At 39.8% G+C, this 19891-nt stretch overlaps 1 protein-coding gene and 1 long non-coding RNA gene across 5 annotated transcripts in view; one reads left to right on the forward strand and one right to left on the reverse strand.

The window, feature by feature from the left end:
* Positions 1–19891, forward strand: part of kaznb (kazrin, periplakin interacting protein b) — a 137771-nt gene that overhangs the window by 18155 nt on the left and 99725 nt on the right. For all 4 annotated transcript variants that reach the window (XM_076884110.1, XM_012918490.4, XM_012918491.5 and 1 more), the window contains exon 2: positions 11727–11884. In XM_076884110.1, the coding sequence (XP_076740225.1) occupies positions 11727–11884 (158 nt within the window). The remainder of the gene's footprint in view (positions 1–11726; positions 11885–19891) is intronic.
* Positions 10598–12955, reverse strand: LOC105940867 (uncharacterized). The gene is made up of 4 exons (XR_001167517.5): positions 12570–12955; positions 12078–12137; positions 11836–11932; positions 10598–11643 (listed from the first exon to the last, which is right to left on the reverse strand). It is a non-coding gene; the product is annotated as an uncharacterized LOC105940867 (long non-coding RNA).

The raw sequence follows: 19891 nt of genomic DNA on the forward strand, positions 1-19891 counted from the left end.
GAGGTGCATCACACGGCTCACACAGAAACAGGCAGACACTCACACTCACATGTACACCTGCAGCCCTTTTTAGGATTCATCAATTAATAGTACCGCTCTCTCTCCACCACAACAATCTGGTACAATGCCCACATTACTGTTGACAACTTTCCATCTCATTTTCCACTTATTTTCCAATCTCGATACTCCTTCTCTTGGGGCGGCAACTCTTCTCTCAGCCAAGAGACAGACATCTACTGCAAATCGTACACTCAAATCCTCATCCTGGCTGTGTACACATTCAGCTTAAATACACATCGGTGCACCTTGAAGGTCACGTTGGTGAAATGAACAGAACCATTTTATCTTGAAAAAGGCAGAGAAACCAGAGTTTTCAAACACAGACAACTTTATAACGAGTAATCTCCCTTTTTGAAAACGGGAGCCAGCATCACAGTCAGCCTCTAGCCTTCAGGAACGCTGCCTGGGTAGTGGGCACGTCTTCAGACTTTGCTTCTTCCACCAACAACCTGATGGTCAGGTTCATTAGCTTCTCAAACTGCCTGACAATTCACCGCCTGAGATTATACAAACTCTGAGCCTACAGTGTTCTTCCCTGGCTGTGCAACGACTAAGCTAAGTACTGTTTTCCCATCTTGAGTCACAGCTTGCTATGAATACCTTGAGGCGAATTTAAAGTTCCTCTCCAAAGCCTCCTCAAACTCCAAGAGCTGAAGCGAGTTAAAGACCTCATGGGCACGAAACTCAGTCACGTCTCCTGTGCCTCTTTACCCCATGAAGAGGACAGGCTGTTGATTTCTCCCTGCCAGCCCACCCCACTCCGAGCTATGGAAGCTTGCTTCAGCCATGGATTTTTTGTTTTTTTTACCCATCCATGAGTCAAAATTTCAGGTTATTATTTTAGAATTTTGAGTTAGGTATCTCAAATGTTTGACTTCCTAATACAAACGTCCAAGGAAATAACTTAAAAATTGGGAAAATAATTATGATTTACTAAGTTACTAAATTTTGAAAAAATAACTCAAGATTTTAACTTATGGATGCTAGTTTGTTTTTGTTTCGTTTTTTCATCCGTGGAAACAAGCTTCAATAGGCTACTGAGCAGTCTTCTCCAGATCTCTTGTTTCTCCTGAGAGATGTGGTGTTCCTGAGCTTTCTCCTGTTGCTCGTTCCCTGTGGATTCCAAGTCAAGACCTGATTTCATTAGTATACTTCCCAAGATTGTGGCTACTAAAACTCCACTTTCTTCTCAGGATCATTGTGTCTATTTGTTTCTGCTTTGTTCTTGTTCCTCTTTGGTGATCTTCTCTAGCTGCTGGATATGCAGGATCTTGTGCAGGCGGCTGTTGATGAATGTATCCATCTTTCAGAATCATAGAGGGGTATAGATTTCACACCCAGGACCTAAAGCAGGTAATCTAATAATCAGCACTTTGGTGTTTTGATTCCTGGCTGCTACATTTGCATGTTAAAGTATACTTTTGCAAGATACTGAACCCCAAGTTGCTCTTTAATGCCTTCATCTGAATGTGTTAGACAGAAAGCACTTTGAGTGCTCTGAGTGCTCTAGTAGAGTAGAACAGTGCTGTATAACAATCAGTCCATTTACCAAATATCCTCAGCTCCAAAAATGTTTCAGGATCAGGGAAACCGTTTACTATTTGCCTGTTCTGCCCATCAGAAGTTAACTGGTGTCCATGATTCTCCCTAAACAGGTAAAAAGGATATGCTCCTGCTGTGATGGGGCTACAGCCTCCCTGTTGTTGATGTTGATGCCAAAGGTGGAGCCTTGTTGTGCATCTACTTTTTAACAATTTTAACTGTGAAAAAGTAAACAAATCAAAGAACTGCCACTCCTTCTCGTGTTATTAGATCATACACTATATTAATTTTATTAGATGTTTATGCTATTAGTGTCAAACACTAAAGGCCTTTCATCGTGAGACTTATTAGCAATACAAATACTATTCAGATCTTCTTTTTTCCACATATATAAGTTTGTTCATCAACCACCAGTTATGATGCATTTGAACTACAGTAAAACAGGATACAGCATATCAACAATAGACAAGGCGAATTTTTTTTTCTGGAGCTTATTAAATTTACTCTTTATCTTCATCCAGATCTGATTGCATTAGATGCAGCTCACTATCTAAACGAGCCAAACGTGACTGCTGCGCTGCAGGAACTGTGGAGATGAGAGTGAGATGCAGAAATGAGGGACGTGACGTGGACAGGGAAGAGACAGCTGCCATTCTGCCTGATCCAGCAGTTTTTCCTCATTCTTTAGGGTTTCAGTTCTGTGGGAATGTAACAAAAACAACAACAACTAATAATAATAATAATAATAATAATAGTACTAAAACCAATGATAATAAAATACAGAACCCATGTGATTTCCCTGGTGACGCTCCATAGCAAATCTACCATTTTCACAAATTTGCCCAAATATGACAGACACTTGCCCTAAGACTGTAAATAAACTAGTGTAAATTAATTCTCTGCCCAGCATAAAAAATTGGAAATCACTAACTCTGGATTACATGCTTTTTATTGACATTGAAGTATTAAATGTAATATATGGTTCCTTGATTAAAAGGTTTCAAATTGGGCTTTCGCCTCATCAGCGATATCAAAGGTTTGCCAGTGTTTCTCTGTGTTGATTCAATGTTAGCGGTTCATTGGTGTGTCAAAGGCTTGCCCAAAAGGCAAATAGCCTAATGTCAGCACGTGGACCAATGAGCACAGGCCTACAATCTGCAGTGACTGCGCGAGTCAAAAATGTTTTTCTGCATAGGGCCAAGTAGGTTTGGCTTGCTTTTTTTCCACAAAGTCATCATTTTAAAACTGTATTTAAAAACATAAAAAAAATTTCCATTTTGTATTTATTATGGTTATCCTTGTCTATTATCAAAATTTGCTTAATGATCTAGAGGGAAAATACTTTTTCACAGCACTGTCAATAGAAATGTTTGCCAGTCGACAAAACAAAAGATTATTTCTTCATAAATATTTCAAATCAAGGTGCTAATCAATGCCAAGCCCCAAAAAAGCTGTTTTGAGGAAGAATGATGTCCTACTAGCTGAAAAAAAGAGCAAAGGCAGAAAAACATCATGACATCAAAGAGCTGAAGTGTGTGAAGGTAAAAGGATTTCCTGTAAAATATTAAATATGATGCTCTTGTTTGAATTCATGTGTATCTAGTGACGAATTACTTTCAAACACAAAGCTTTGGATGTTAAAATGTGTTACATGTTAAAAGGATTAAATGTCCTGCACAGTTCTCAACCCATTCAAGTTAATACTCAGACTTTGGAATTAAAATGATATGGTTAATTTTACGTTTAGCCTAAATGAACATCTGGTGTGTTGGTCTAGTGCAGTTATAATATAGTATTTAGTATTTTAGTATTTATTTATTTATTGTCATTGTCAAGAACAATGAAATTGCGTTTGGGGCTTCCATACAACCCAAAAAAAAGAAGAAAATAATAAATACCCCTTAAAACCCAAGTGTACATATTTAACCCAGTGTGACTCCAATGCAATAAGATAATCCTTAGCAATAATGTTCGTAGAAATTCAGACAAAGACCTGAGAAACATGACAAAATACAACAATGCAACACATTCAATATTATTGTACTGTGAGATATGATATCAGATATGATAGTTATCTATTTAAGAAAGCAGGTATCTGTAAAGGAGAGATGATGTGACAGTTTACATGGTGCATTTAGTACCTATTACCCACATTAAGAGGCTGATCTCAGATGGTATCCAGCTGCTGGCTGTGAGCACAGCTGCAGTTGCTTCTCCTGCAGTGATGAGAGAAACTGTGGATGAATGAATATAATGTACCTGTTGGTGATGTGCAGGTGTAAATTTCAGTGGGGATGCATGGGCCATGTATCCCTTCCAAAACTCCTTATGAGCAAAAACAGGTAACACACGGACATTCAAGCAGGTCAGTTTCCTCAAACAAAACACACAAAAGTAGTCTTAGCCCTCTCGCTCCGACACTTGATGAAACCAATGAAACAGGACAGAGGATCGAAAAGTAATTTGTGCCTGTATATCCGTGTTTACTCAGGGATTATGTTAAATGATTCGTAATCAATCCAGAATGCCTGAGAGTCTCGCTGCATCATATTTGAATTCATGTTTTTTTGCTGCCCTGTGGATGATTTTTGTGATTTCCTGTACATAAATGAAGCTCTGGGAAGTGTTTACTTTTAAGAGAACAGTATTGTAAGTACAGTAAGTGCAAAGTGCAGACTTTTGTTATTTGGCCTGTTAAAACATTAATATACCTGACATTTTTTATTTATGTGGATATAGTACATGATTTAATTGTTTAGTACATTTGTTTAAATATTTAGGAATGAATATCATGTGGATAAACTTTATTTTGTTCCCAATTTTAGTACTTATTCAGGAACATGTAAATGTATTTAAATTGGTATAACCTGTTAGTGTAATGTACATAACAAAGTCATAATAGAATAACGGGATTTTTATAATCCCCATGTATTGTTCCCTATATGCCTCTGTGTCATCAGTATAAACAATGGCAGTAAGAAAAATAGCTTTAACACCACATTTAAACAGCTCTGCACAGCATCATTATCACTTTGACCTTGAAGGTGAGGTCTAAGGTCAAATTTGACACATTTTAAATCTTTATACAGTACTGTCTAAGACTATTTGTCAATTTTCAACCAGTAGTCATGAAGCTGACCTTGAAGACCTTGGTGGATCTAAAACTAAGTAACAAGACCCCACTTCACACCCCTACAAAGCTTGATCAGCATTCATTCAAACTTTTTGAGCTGTCGTGTAAGAACGTGAATGACACTCATATATGCATGCAAACGCTGCAAAAAAAAAGGTCTGTGGCCGAGGTTAAAATTCACCAGAATGCAACAAATGAATGCAAGAAATCAAAATGTGTTGAGGGAGGACCCTCAGACCTCCTATATCATGTGTGGACATGTATAGTTTGGTCCTTGGATGCTTCTCTCAGTGATGTGTCACCAACATACAGTAGATTCAATAGCTTAGCCAGCTTAATCCTGAAGGTATACGCTAACACTGCATACTGTCAGCATTAAATTAATAAAAAAGAAAAATGTTACAGCCACGATCGTCACATCTAAAATCACTCCAGCTTTGCACTCAGTCACAGACGCAGCGTGTCCTGGCAGGGGTCAGTGAGAAAATTAACAAACCAGGTCCTGTTGTTTCTTTCAAAGTGCAATGGGATAGACTTGCAAGACAGCGCAGAGGTTGTCCTCCAAATTTTTTTTGCAAGACTGCACTAACTTTTCACAAATAAATGCTGTTCTCATCGAGCTACACAACCACCTGATTTGGAGAGACACTGTATCCTTATCTTTGTCTTTGGAGATTTCCTTTGGGGAAAACGTGTCCAGTTTCTCTGGGGTATTATATTGCACAGTCAGCGGGGAAACTGGATAGTAATGCAGTACAGTGAGGCAAGAAAATTACAGGCTAGATACAGACAGGGGTTCAGTTATTTGTATGCAAAGCAAACTTTTGTGCACTATAATTGATCTGTCCAAATTAACAATTAACTTCACAGTAATATGTTTTTTAAAATTTGCTAGCTCTCATCCTGACTGCGGGAGATACTGCTATTCCCTGGGTCTGTGTTCAATGCAGGCTTTTGTCCCTCAGCAAGATTGTGTTGTGTATTTATCTGGCATTGGTGTAATTGAATTGCAGCTGAGCGCGCTCACTTGGGATTGACTTTGATTCCTACAGACTTCCTTTCATCTGATTTCGGCCTTTTGGGATCGAAATGTGACATTTTTTGGAGCTTCCTCAAATTGTCTTGGCAGAGGCTGCCTGACTGGTAACCAGTGGTCTCCAAAGCAAGCAGAAGCAAAAGGGTTGTTTTCATATTTTTTCATCACTGTTCCTGGTGGGACAGCTGACTGAACTCATTTGAATACATTTTCCTGTAGATATCTGCATTATAGAAACTCTCTTTTCATATTTTGTGATGTCCCCACTCTTTTTCCCCAGAGTGGGGACATCATTTTATGACGGTTTCTTTTTTTTCATATGCATATTATATTCTCCTTTCACAAAGACTGTAGCGGCTGACAAAACACCAACATGCCTCATTAGAGTTCATTGTTGATGTTGTTTTTGCTCCCGTGGGTGGCTACAAAGATTGTAATGAGCTGTCCACATCTCACAGTCACCAGCAGCGCTGGGCCACCTGCATGTGAGAGTGTGCGTCGCAAAATATACAATATCCTTCTGATTTAAATGATTGTATCTGAATATTTTTCAATCAGAAATAAATAACCCAATCATGCAAATGCAATGAGTTTTCCAAAGTGTTTCATAAAGTTTTTAACCATAAAATACACCCGGGAAGAAATGAAAGACTGTGTTTCACACATGATTTTTCTGTTTTTTAAATAGTGCCTTTACTTATTTACATATCATTGGGAGAAAGGCATGTGTAATCAATCTTTGCACTCGATTTTTCTCACCCTATAGGCAAAATGTTAATCTTATGACATTTATTAAATGACAGCATATCATCTGCATGTGGAAACAGAAGACATTTAAGAAAATCGAAATTAAAAAATAAAAATAAACCAAAAAATATGAAAAAATGAGAAGAAACAGGGAAAAAATTGGGATTAATAAAATAAACAGCAATTAATATTTGGGAAAATAATAGAATTTTGCCTACTATTTTTGATATTACAACCTTTAAGTTAGGACACTGTGTAAAATGTAATTAAAACAGATCCATAATGGAAACCAGAAGACATATCAAATGTTTAAACTAAGATATTTTTCTATTTCATGGAAAAAAAATTTGGAATTTGATGGCAGCAACACTTCCCAGCAAAAGGCTGGAAAAGTAACTGATGCTAAAAAGTAAATAATTACAGGATCTGGAAAAGGCATTTGATTGGGTCCCCCACGAGCTGATTTCACTACGAACTCATGGTGCCCCGGAAGCTTATGTGAAATGGACTTCGATGTTCAGTAGGAACATCACCAGTCTTCCCGTTGGCATCCACCAGGGCTCGGCCCTCTCGCCCCTGCTGTTCACCCTCTGTATGGACACCGCGATGGCTGATCTGCAATCACCACATCCATGGAGCCTCCTGTATGCAGATGATGTGTGCCTATCAGAAACAGAAAACTGCCTAACCCTGCAAACCCAAACACAAGCGTGGAAAGACCGGCTCTCCGAAATCGGCATGCACCTGAACATCAAGAAGACTGAGTACCTTGAATGCGGACCCCAGACCGACAGTACCATCACTATCAACGGCAAGCCGCTGACTAAAGTTGCCCAATTCAAGTACCTCGGGTCCTTTGTCACCTCGGACTGCGAAACTACCAGATGCCAGACTTTGTGTCAACACAGCATGGATGAAGTGGCGTCAGGTCAGTGGAGTCTTATGCGACAAGAGAATGCCAATCTATCTTAAGTCGATTGTGCGCCCAGTGGCACTCTATGGGTCAGAGTGCTGACCAGCGAAGACCAAACACGAACAAGCCCTTCACACCACGGAGATGAAGATGCTGAGGTGGCCTCTGGGTCTCACACGACTTGACCGATGTTGTCTGTAGCGATAAGAACTCCACTGCAAAGACAGCCCAGCGATTAGATCTGGGTGGAAACAGGCCACGAGGAAGACCAAAAAAGTGCTGGATGGACCGAATCAAAGATGATATGAAGGCTGCGAATGTTACACCAGAAGATGCCCTGGGTAGGAAGAAGTGGAGGAAGGCATGCAAAATAGTGGACCCTGCATCGTGGGATATAAACCGCTAGGAAGAAGGAGGTCTGGAAAACTTGGACCCTGTGTCCGCCAGACTAGAGAGGACACAGCTTGTTATTAGCTCTCACATCAAAAGACTGCATGTCTCCTGATGATAAGTAGTACAATGTTAATGATTAAAATTGCCAAAACTGCACCCTACACATCTGGAAAGGAACTGTCAATACTGAAAGGAAAATACAGGTTTCAGAGAAACACATGCTGCCATCCAGGTCTCTTTTTGGGAAATGTCAGTTTTGGCCGGCAGTTATAGGTTACTTCCAATAATATGACGCGAGACTGGAATAAAATATATCCATGGACTGGCACTTTACTAAAGAAGGCGCATGTTACTATCTAAATTAAAACCCTTCTTAACCATACTCCCCTAACCTGGCACACTGGTCTGCTCCAGGAGCTCTAAAGCAGGTAATTGAGCTGCTTTCATTCTTTTGCTCCACATCCTGCAAGAGGCTTAGGTTACTGACAAATAATTAAATGTAAGCAGCTCTAACTTTGGCTCTTTTCTGACAGGTAGGATGGCCAGTCCCCTTGTCTCTCCACCTTTACAAGCTGTCAATTTAATCCTACATTAAATAAACCTAATAAAGAATTCATAAGAACTAATGTGTGTTTTCTTTATTATACTTTTTTTTTTTTAAATTCCCAATCAATTAATTACTAACAATGCAAATGAGGTGATGGAACCCCTGGTCTCAATTACAGGAAAGGTCTTGCATATTTCAGCAACATTGTGTTGTTGAAATAACACAGTCTAGATGCTGAACTGGTCTGCCTGCATTCCAGTCCCGTAACCACCTGAAAACATTTGGCCTATTGTGAAATGAAGAATAATGGGACAACATTACTCTCCCCAAAGTCCAACAGCTGCTCTCCTCAGTTCACAGATGTTAACAGACTGTTGTTAAGAGAAGATGAGATGCTACAGACTGGTAAACATGGCCCTGTTCCATTTTCCTCCTGTATTGTACATTTTCTCCATTTAAACATTTGACGTGTTTTCTATGATCTGGTGTGAATTTCAAATGGTTTTATGAGATTTGCAAATCATCTCATTTTATTTTTATTTAGATTTGACAGAGCTTCCCAACATTTCTTTTAATTTACCTACAAAGATAAGTGGAAAAGTGCTAAACAAGGACAAAAATGTGTTCTTTGAGCCCAGACTGTTAATAGAAATGGACATTTCTCAATAAAATCAGATTTTTTTTTCATCATTAAGATTCCTCTTCAGACATCTTTTTTGCATTATTTAAATAGTCACAAATGCTCGGCTTCGCCTGGCCATGCTGAATACTTACACTTGCTATTGAATCCAATCAGCAATGTGAAAACAGGGCTTGGCATTGACTCGCTTACATATTCTTGGCAGAGGACTGGGGTGCGCTCTTGTGTATATGCTGCTGCCTTGTCTGGTTTGCTTCAATAAGAATATTAAAGGTGAAAGTGTTAGAGACTTTCAGAGGTACATCTCAGAGCTGAAACACTGTCAGAAGCATTGATCAAGGGTGTCAGCAGCCTGGAGATGAGATTCAGCCGTTTGTAATTTCACAAGGGAGAGGCAATAAGTTATTACAAATGGCTGAACAAATCTCAAATTCAATATTTCTTGGTGGGGTTTTGTGTTAATATATTTCTGTTTCTTTATGCCTTTGGCCAAAACCTGTGGCATTTCAAATAAATGTGGTATGTTGACGTATTCAGTCTCATCAAAGTAACGTAGAAAACCACCTGTCTTCTCCATCATCTATCACAGTGTGCGCTAGAATGTGCTGAATAAAAATTGAAAGTGGAGTAGAGAGGGGAAGCGGGTGTGTTCGTATCCCATTTTGACAGCGTGTCATTTTCAGCAGCAGCATGCCATTACCCAGCGTGTTTGGCCATCTTTGGGGCAGAGAGGTACACCTGGTAAATGTTGAATGTGAAATTAGAATCCAGTCATCAACCTCTGCCATAAACATTTTATTTCTCCCCTGCACCCACACATCCCGCTCTCATTTGATGTACGCCACGTCGCCTGCAGGGTTGCTGTGTGCTCGTAAACATGCCTCTCTTTGCTATGCTTCCACGGTTCAAGAGAAGGCTGCAAGGTGTGGCTATAAATCTTTGATAGTTCTGTTGAAAAGTCGACCTTGACTGTCATCAGTCGCTCTGTCAGTCTTGCCCAGATTGACCTCTTAGCCTGCTCAGTGGTGTGTGGATGAGAGAGAAAGCGATGCTTGACTCGGAGTCCCGATGGTTTCACATTACTACGCAGTGTGTAAAAACTCATTAGTTGATTATTCACTGACAGAAAATTACAATTAGGCCTGAAAGTAGTGATTATTTTGATTATCATGCAATCAAGTGATTAATTGTCTTGTTGATAAAATGTCATAAAATGTAAATCAGAATTTCTGGCAGCTTTTTTGTTTGTCAGTCAAAGTCAAATACCAGAACTGAACCGGTTCACTGAAGAACGGTGAGAAGCATAAGAAAAAACAGGAAGAAAATGATGTAGTCTTTGACCATGTAGTAGGTAATCAAGAAATAGAGCTAAATGATGATTTTAGTTAATCAAAGCTTACCATTTTCCTTTTTCCTGATATTCATAAATTTAATGTACAAGATTAAGTTGATCAGACAGATTAACAGTCATATTCCTCTAAGCACTGCCCAGCCCGTATAGAGTTTTTCATTACCAATATTTGTGATTTAAAAATATGTTGGACAATTATTTTTTTTCAGACACATGAAGGATAAACAGGTTAACATTTGTTTTGTGCTTTTATTTATGAGTCAGTACTTACTGATATAATATAACAATACATGTTAAAAATGATCTCATTTATCACAAAAAATATTTTTTGTATACAGCTGCTTGTTCTGTTGAGATCAGCTGGTTGTTGTTTGTCTTGTTCCAAACACTTGCTGCCAACAGGAAATTTGCAGGGTCCCTCTGGTGGACAAACAATGCAACATCAACACTCAAAACATGGTTTAAGGGTGTTTCTTTCAAGGTTGGCTGTCTGACAGAAATTAGTTGGACCCAAAATGACTCGGAAAAATGAGGAATAAACTGAAAACAGCTTTACAAAATGCAACAAACATAGAGAAGGCAAGGCCGAGGAACTTACTAGACAAAACTGACCATAGCGCACACAAGATTGGAGAATGTTAAAATTAAACAGGAACCAAACAAACAGAACACATAAAAAAACAAAACAAAACGCAGACTTAACACAAAGACAAGACTAGACAGGACAAGACATAAAACGACTCCATCATCATCATCATCTGAGGAGCATAGAAATGGCTACAATTGTGGAGTATGAGTCTGTAAAATATAAACAACAGATACATAAATAACTGCTTAATAACAGTCTGAGGAGGAAGTCTTGTACAGCAATGGTTCCCATTAGTGTTCATCTGAAAAAGTAATCTATCACTCAGCTGGCCTTAAATTTACACGGCCGTCTCAGTGAAACGTCAGTGTTCATCATACTTTTCTTTATTACCACCCACAGGGTCTGACCAAAGAGCTCTGTGAAGCAACCGCTGTATTGCCATTGTTTCTAATCGACAAAACCCTGGTGAATGGATTATGTAATGGGCTCTATGTGAGTCTCTGTCTTGGTTATGGATTTAGCCTAATGATGCCCCTTTACTCCAAAAGAGGGATTATTCTGAAGAGAACAGTAGAGCCATGGCCGTATAGATGAAGGAAGTGTCTCAGATCACACACGTCTGATCCAGAAAATCCCACTAGAGAGAGAGAGCATGCAAACAAGCTTGTCGAGACACTCAGGAGATTCTTGACCTACATGAGAGGAGTTGAAAAAATGTTTGTAATGTTTTCATGTGGTATGAATTTTCAACATTTGTTTTAAACTTCTTTTGCAGCCGTCCAGTCTCTGAACAGCCTGAATGACCAGATTGCTCAGTTCACGGTCACTCGACCTTGTAGCCTGACTGATGAGGATAAGGCCTTCATGCCGGGAGAGAGGGATACCTTGAGGAAGTCTATGACTCTGATGAGACACTTGCTCATGGATGCTCAGGTACAACCTCCTTCTTCTCTTAAAGTCAAACACATCCTTAGTGGACACCTGTCCGATCAAAGTTATCAAAAGAAACTACAATTATTCTTCAGTGCTGTGGAAAGATAACACTGCTGGGACAGATAACTGGTTACAGGTAACAGTGAGTCACTTTTCTTTTCACAAACCAAAACAGTCTCATGCGGATGTTTACCTGCTCAGTGTGGTGAGGTTCAGCAGGATTTCAGGTTCCACAGGGCAGACAGATGAATGGCTGAATGAATAAAGTTTTTATTATTGTCATACCCATAGATACACTTTGCGAGGTACAATCTCTGAGGAATGTGTCCAGCATACTGCTAACTCTATGCTATGAAGATTTAGGGTGGTTTTGATGGTAAAAGGAGGTACAGCCTGGTATTAGCAAGGAGTACCATATCAAAGTGGCCGGAGTCAGAATATTAATATCCATAAAACATTGGCAATAGAATTTCCTTCATAATAACAGAAAACTAAGCATCAAAATTAAGCACCCTTTCCAATTTTTTATTATGTGTTCACCAGAACGATTTCAGGGTGTTGCTGAGCTGTTTTTCAGAAATTAACATTCTTAAAATATCATAGTTTGTGGAAGAAAATTAAATATTTTTTCTGTATCTATACAAAACCGCTCTCATACTCTAAACTACTCCTGTATAATCCTTACCTTTTCAAACATCTGACCTCAAAAACAAAGTTTCAAGGAAACTGTCAACAGGACATTCTTGTCATGTCGAGTGCTGTGTGGCAGCCAAGATGAAGGACCCAAACGTAGGACTCAGAAACTGAAAGTTACACTTCAAGCGCAGCTTTATTGCTGGGAAAAACTCTTTATAGGAAATAGACTTTTACAAAACAAACCAAAACCTCAATCGCAAAACTCGAAACTAAACTGGGCACTGGAAGCTGGAGACTAAGAAACTCGAGCAAAGAAACAAACCAGGACTGGGAGCTAGAATATTCTCAGGAACACGAGAGGAGAAAACACATTACGGAGAGGGTGTACGACACGACAACAAGCAGGGGAAGACTGAGAACTATAATACACAGGCAGGAATATGAGCAGACGGGGAACAGGTCGAAACACAGCTGGGACAAATCAGACATAATGAGACGAGGGCAGGCAAAACTAGATACACTGACGTTGAATAAGGACTATCAAAATAAAACAGGAAACAAACAGACTGAAACTCAGACTCAGGACATACAAGCATAACACAGCAACTGGGGAGACCTGGGGAACATAGGTGGGGAACAAGGGTGAGTAGACATGAAACGTGGGATACAGGAAAAGAATAGAAAACCAAAACTATGAACGACAATAGTCAAATAATATAATTACAGAGTCAGAAGCACCAATACTTGGTCACGTGACAATTGTTAAAGTTATGATGTCAGAACTTTTAATATCTTTCAGCTTCTTGTAGAAGTTTTGTTATTTTTTAAATCTAGGCAGAGAATTATAGTATTAACCTTTACAAATTTTATAGCATCCAATAAATAAATTAACGTTTCCTCAACTGAGGATTTATCATTAGTTTTATATATAGAAATTAAACATTCATGACCTCTCTGTTTAAAACAAAAAATATTTCAAAGATTTCACTTTAGTTTGCAGGTTTAGATTAATACATTTTTCCCTCGCACTCTTTCATACCTGCATACGTTCTCGTCAAAAAGAAACGCGCCTCTGTTTCTGACATGTTAGTGTGAAATCCGTTCAGGGTGACTGCAGAGCCTTTTCATCCTCGCCCTTGCCCTTAGCACAACCAGGCCAACGCTGTGAAAACTTTGCCAACCTCAGCAATGCTGTGAACAATGTACAGTCGAACCAGGGAGTGTTTTTTTCTTCTTAATCCTCTTTTTTGGCTTCTTCTTCTTTAGAGTTGCACTAAGTCTTTAGGCTAAAGCGAAATATGCGATGTGGCATAATTTCCTTTTAAAAGTTTCATCCTCTCTCTGCTCTGCTTCAGAGATAATTCATCCATACAATGCTGCTTCCATTCAGCCTTTTATTTATATACCTTTTACATTCTGATAAATCTTGACACAGTGATGGATTTGTGTTATCTATTAGTGCCACTGCAGGATGGATAAGGAGTCCCCCTGCCATTCTCCTGGAGATATTTTCTCAGACATAGTGTCATTGATTAAATGGAAGGTAATTCAGTAAAAGGCCATTGCTTTCGCCTCAGCTCGGTGGTATGCAAGCTGGAGTGAAAGATTGTTAGCCTGCAGTCTGTTCTTTTTTTAAACTCAGGAATATATGACTGGGAGGTGATGGATGAGTAGGAAACTCACCTGTGGATGGAGTACCGATTATCTCTCCAAGAAGTTGTACTTGGAAAAAAAAAGTTTGCCGGTAGTTCAATGTTAAGTGGGGCACTCAGACACCAGTCATCATGACAGATTTCTCTGCCTTTTGGCCTTGTTAGTCAGACGCTACACCCACAGCCTTTACATGTTCCCTGTTTTTTTTTGTTTTTCTTCAGTGGAGTGTCAGATGGAGGCCCCTGTCAGCTGGAGGCCTGTTACTCTGAACCGTCAAGAGGACAAAAAAAATATCACCAGGGGAGGCTGGCAGTTGCTACGGCAGTATGTTTGTTTATTTAAAGGTTGGCGCTCAAGCCATGCCTCGAAATAGATATTATATACTCACTATGTTTTATTTCAAAATATTCTGTCAAATGACAATTCTACTCCACAATGCAAGACCCCTAAAAAGTATCGAGGAGATGCTGACAGCTGAAAAAATGTGACTGCTGGGTGACACAGCTCCAGAAAAATCTGGAATAAAGAGCAAAAAATGAAGAAACAAACCAAAAAGATGACACAGACAACTCAAATCTTAGGAAAAACACATTGTTGCATTGTTGTCTGTTTGTGGTAAAATATAGTGTTACAGTACACTAGGCAGCATTAATAGATTTATGCGTCTCTGTTGAGGCTTGTGAAATATCTGGATTTGAAGCTGATGAAGCTCAACAACTCGTACTTTTTCTAAAGCACCTTTTTGTTAATTAGGAGGGAAAAAACATTTCATTCACACTCTGTCATAGCTCTGCTTCACCAGTTAATGCAACAGATGTGTTTCAGCAGTTGCCACACATCCATTTTCTTAACCACACATCCAGTTCACAGTCGCTGGGGAGCTGTAGCCTGTCGTAGCTGTCATAGGGCATGATCACCAGTCTGTCATATAGAGCCAACACAGAGAGACATGCAGCCATTCATTCTCACTTTTGAACCTTTGGCAAATTTAGAACCACCAGTTAATCTAAACAAGCATGTCTTTGGACTGTGTGAGGAAGCCACAGTGTCAGGAGAGAACATGCAAAACTCAACACAAGTGCAGCTGTAGCTAATTAAAGATAAAGGCTACCAAGCCCAAACTTTTTGTGCATTAGTCTTGAGCCACCTCCCATTTCTTTATATTTAACTAGGAAAATACGTGCAGCAATACTTACAAACATCCATAGAAATACAGTATATAAAGCACAATTCTAACAAACTTGAAAAATCTGTATAGTATATAGTATAATATGTAGTAATAGTTCTCCAGCCTACTTGAAGGCTCTTCTTTGGATGTTGGCCGCCTTTTCTTTTGTTCTCTGTCAAGACAATCCCAAGATGTCAGATCTTTGCTGGATTATCAGTTTCTCGAGGACATGACTTTCATATGCTTTTCATCAGCTGTAGGTTTTTTCTTAGGCCTGCTACTCCTTCTCTCCTTCCCTTGTCTTATTTCCTTAAGATTTTTTTAAGGACACAATGCACAGCATGCTAAATATATGCCAATATTTCAGGTAATAGCTGTTGCAAAAATGCTGTTTTATACCTGTGAAAACATGTTATCTTTGGCTTTATTCATGGATCCAACGCTGGAGTGCCTTGAGTGATTCAGAGGTCACTGTTAATGTGGCTTAGCAAACAGTTAAGCCCAAAGTTGTTTGTAGTTTCACCCACTAAAAAGTAATGAAACTACTTGTATTACTATGCAAATATAAATCCAGTTGAGCTACAAGCGATCTACTGCAAAATGCAGTTAACCCTTGTCTTGTCTAATTCTCTGCAGTTCTCCCAAACTTCTTCCTTCAACCACTGGATCTGATAATGAATTGAGGCTATCCAGCCCCAGTTTCTGTATTTAATGTACTTGATCCGAGCAGCAGGACTGAGTTTGGAGTCTCTCTGTTATCACTCGGGTTACAATTTATGTACAAAATAATATTGGCCAAATTATGCATCACATTTCTTTGTTCTCTGAGCCTCAGAGGTCAGAGTCAAGTGTGATCTCATCCCATGTAGAAAAGCTCTGCTCATCAAGAGGAGTTTGCATTCATGGAGCACAGTCTTTCCACTTTCAGACTGAATATGAAATTAGTCCAGCCTATCTCTTTTAACGTCTGGTCTCATGTGTTTTAAGTGCCTGCTGCTGAGTTCAGGCAGGCCCGCGTGCTCTGATGTCCAGTATTTAGTGCTGCCAGTGCTCTGCAGAGACTTTACTGTTGAACTGGAAGAATAAAGGACTCTCCAAGGCTTACTGTCAGTCACGAAACCTTGACGTTTTCTGTTTTATGCAGATCTTTTGCGCATGTTTTCTGACACCAAATGGTTTCGTTTGTCTGGGAAAGTTGGGCTGAAAACATCGTCTGGTAAATTCAACATTAAGATTTCAAGTCAACAGCCACTAAAAGGCAGAAAATTAATTTAGAGGGGATTTGAATAGTTTCTCTTTGAATGCTGTCCCGGAATTGATTGCCTCATTTGTCATTTGCACAGATGAATTATTTATGTGATCGTTGCTGTGCTGGGGTGACTAATCAAATGCATTTCAATGGGTGTGGAAGCTGCGAATTGATGTCGTGGAACATTGCACTGCATTAGGTGCTTTGGTAGAGTCAGCAGGGCAACAATAGTGGCCTGATGATGACGTGGCAGAAGAGACAGTGCCCATCATAATTTAAAAAACGAATGTACAGAAACAACACTCTGTTCATTTAAAGTCCTCTCTTCACCCTCGGACAGCGAATCCGTTCAGAGGAAGTACACAAACAGAACAATTCCTCACAACGTCTGTAACTCTGCACAAACAGTGCAGGGTAGCACAAATTCTCAAATGTTTTATGAAACTTAAAGGTCGACGCTGGGAGATTTTTTCAGGACTATTTTTGCATCACCTTGCAATAACTTTTGCATTTCCTCTGAACCATATGAACAGTTGAGAGAAACGCTTGGCATTACAGAGAGGAGAGATGATGTGATACTTTACACGGTGCATTTATTGCTCATTTCTCATTTTAAAAGGCTGAGCTGTCACAATATCTAGCCACTGGCTGTGATCAAAGCTGCAGCTGCTCTTTCTGGCAGTGCTGGCTGAAGGATAGTGCTTGAAGTTCGGCAGCGTGCTAAATCATGTAAATTTATTGCATACATGTGTCATAGCCAGGATTGTGACAACCAACATGGATCCACGGCCACAGCCACAATCAAACAGACAGCTATGTCATCCTGGAGTTTCAGTCAAAGTCAGAGCTACTGACAACCTCAGCAGCGGTCAGAGCGCTGCCGGGGTGAACTGCTGCTATGGTACAGACTTGAGGATGAGCAGTTCAACTGAGGGTGTGCACTCTGGCTGCAGAGAGCAGCGAACCAGATCAGCTTTGCTTTATGCATCAGTGTGAACTCAGAAATGACTTTGAAAAACCCCACTGTGTGTTTGTACAGATTTTTAAGGCCTTTGAGAGCATAGCTTATAGGTCCGTTTTGGCCAGGATGGTATTTCAGACCAGAGAACTGTAAGTTCCATTATTGTTATGGAACTTACAGCATGCAAAACAAATTGTGCCATAAATTCCAGGCAGTCATACACCTCTTTAAAAATACTCATAATTAAAAAAAAAAAAACTCACACCAATTTATATCACTAGAATTGCCTTCATTTCTGTCTACTTAATCATCTCAGAGTTGTTAAAGTTTTATCCAGACTAGCTGGACATTCTGGTCCAGGATAAAACATCTCAACAACTACTGCATTTTAAACCAGAGCATCCATGATGCAGTAGCTTATCTGGCTCACACTCTGTCACAGTTACAGCACGGTATCATTAAAATCTGACCAATATTTTATCAGGAATATTTTTGTGAGTTGTCGATAAACAGACAAACAGAAACACCACCACAGTATATATTTATATGCTCTTAGACTTGATGAGCTTAAAATTTATAGTTGCCTGTTTCAGCCATTAAACAGGGGTGGCTATAGCTCAGGAGCTAGAGGGTTTGAGACGGTGCTGGATATGTGGCACCAGAATGGACAAGATTAGAAATGAGTCTATCACAAAGAGAACTCAGGTTGGGCAATTTGGAGACAAAGTTAAAAAGGCATGGCTGAAATGGTTTGGACATGTGCAGGGGACAGATAAACGATGTATTTGACAAAAGATGTTGACAATGAAGCTGCCAGGCAGGACAAGAAGAGGAAAACAACAGAGGAAATTCATGGATGTCGTGACAGAGGACATGCAGTGGGTTGGTTGGACACAAGAGGATGCTGGCGATGGGATGAGATGGAGGCAGACGATTTGCTGTGGTGGCTCCTAAAGGGAGAAGCTGGAAGAAAAAGAAGAATTGACATAACATTCATGTCTCTAGTATGTCGGAAAAAAACAGAAAACCCATGTACAGTAAAAGCATGCAATTCAATTCAATTCAATTTTTTTATACAGCGGCAAATCACAACAACAGTCGCATCGAGGAGATTTGTATTATAAAGTAGACCTACAATAATACATACAGAGAAAAACCCAACAATTATATGACCCCTTATGAGCAAGCACTTTGGCAAAAGTGGGAAGGAAAAACTTGCTTTTAACAGGAAGAAAACCTCCAGCAGAACCAGGCTCAGGAAGGGGCGGGGCCCCGGATGGGGTGAGAGAAGGAAGACAGGATAAAGACATGCTGTGGAAGAGATCAATAACAAGTATGATTCAGTGCAGAGAGGTCTATTAACACATAGCGAGTGAGAAAGGTGACTGAAGAAGAAATGCTCAATGCATCATGGGAACAAAGTGCACAGAGAAGCCCCAATAGGCAGGTGGATTCAAACCCAGGACCTGCTTGCTGTGAGGCAACAGTGCAACTCACTGGACCACTGTGCAGCCCAACTCCGTCCATCCATCCAACAACTACTTTGTGTTTAGATGTTTTAGCCTATGATGTTTATATTTCTAATTTTAATTTATGGAAACCTTTTTATACTCAGCAATGCAATATATGTTATTCAGCCCGGTTTATCTTTCCCACTTCTAATTCTCCTGGTCTCGGAGAAGCATAATATTTTCACAGTGACGGTGGTTTCAAAAGAAAGCCTAGCAACATGTTTGGAGAAATGTAACTGAAGCTATGAGCCAAAAATCACAGCTGATTGCAGCAAAGCAGTTTTTCTTACTCATATGGGTGTTTGAGCTTTTTAAAAAAAAATTCATTATTGACTTGAGAAGGATTAAAGATGTAATATGGGCCCAAACCCAGTAAGTAAAATAGATCACAAGTCTGGATTCATTATCCAGGAGCTGAGGCTTGGCTCAGCTGCCGTTGAGAAAATTGACCAGTTCTGATCTGCTACCTAATAAGCGAATAAAATATTGACATACACGGGATATAAGAAGGGGACCAATAAAAGTCCAGTGACTGCAGCAAAAGTGTAGCCCCATACTGAAATGAATCTGTGGTTTATGTTGTTTCTATTCAGCCATTTTGACTCCTACTGGCTGCAGTAGGGTTATCAAGATCTCGTTTGTGTTTGGACACAAAGACACTGTTATTACCTGAACGTGTCGGAGGAAACGACAGCTTTCATCTCTTTCTTTGTGGAGAGATTCCTTAGGCAAGACACTTCACCCGTTGCCTACTGGTGGTGGTTGGAGGATCTGGTGGCGCCAGTGTCCGGCAGCCTCGCCTCTGTCAGTGTGCCCCAGGGTGGCTGTG

This window comes from Maylandia zebra, linkage group LG5 (genome assembly GCF_041146795.1).
Source record: "Maylandia zebra isolate NMK-2024a linkage group LG5, Mzebra_GT3a, whole genome shotgun sequence".
In the NCBI taxonomy this organism is placed as follows: domain Eukaryota; kingdom Metazoa; phylum Chordata; class Actinopteri; order Cichliformes; family Cichlidae; genus Maylandia; species Maylandia zebra.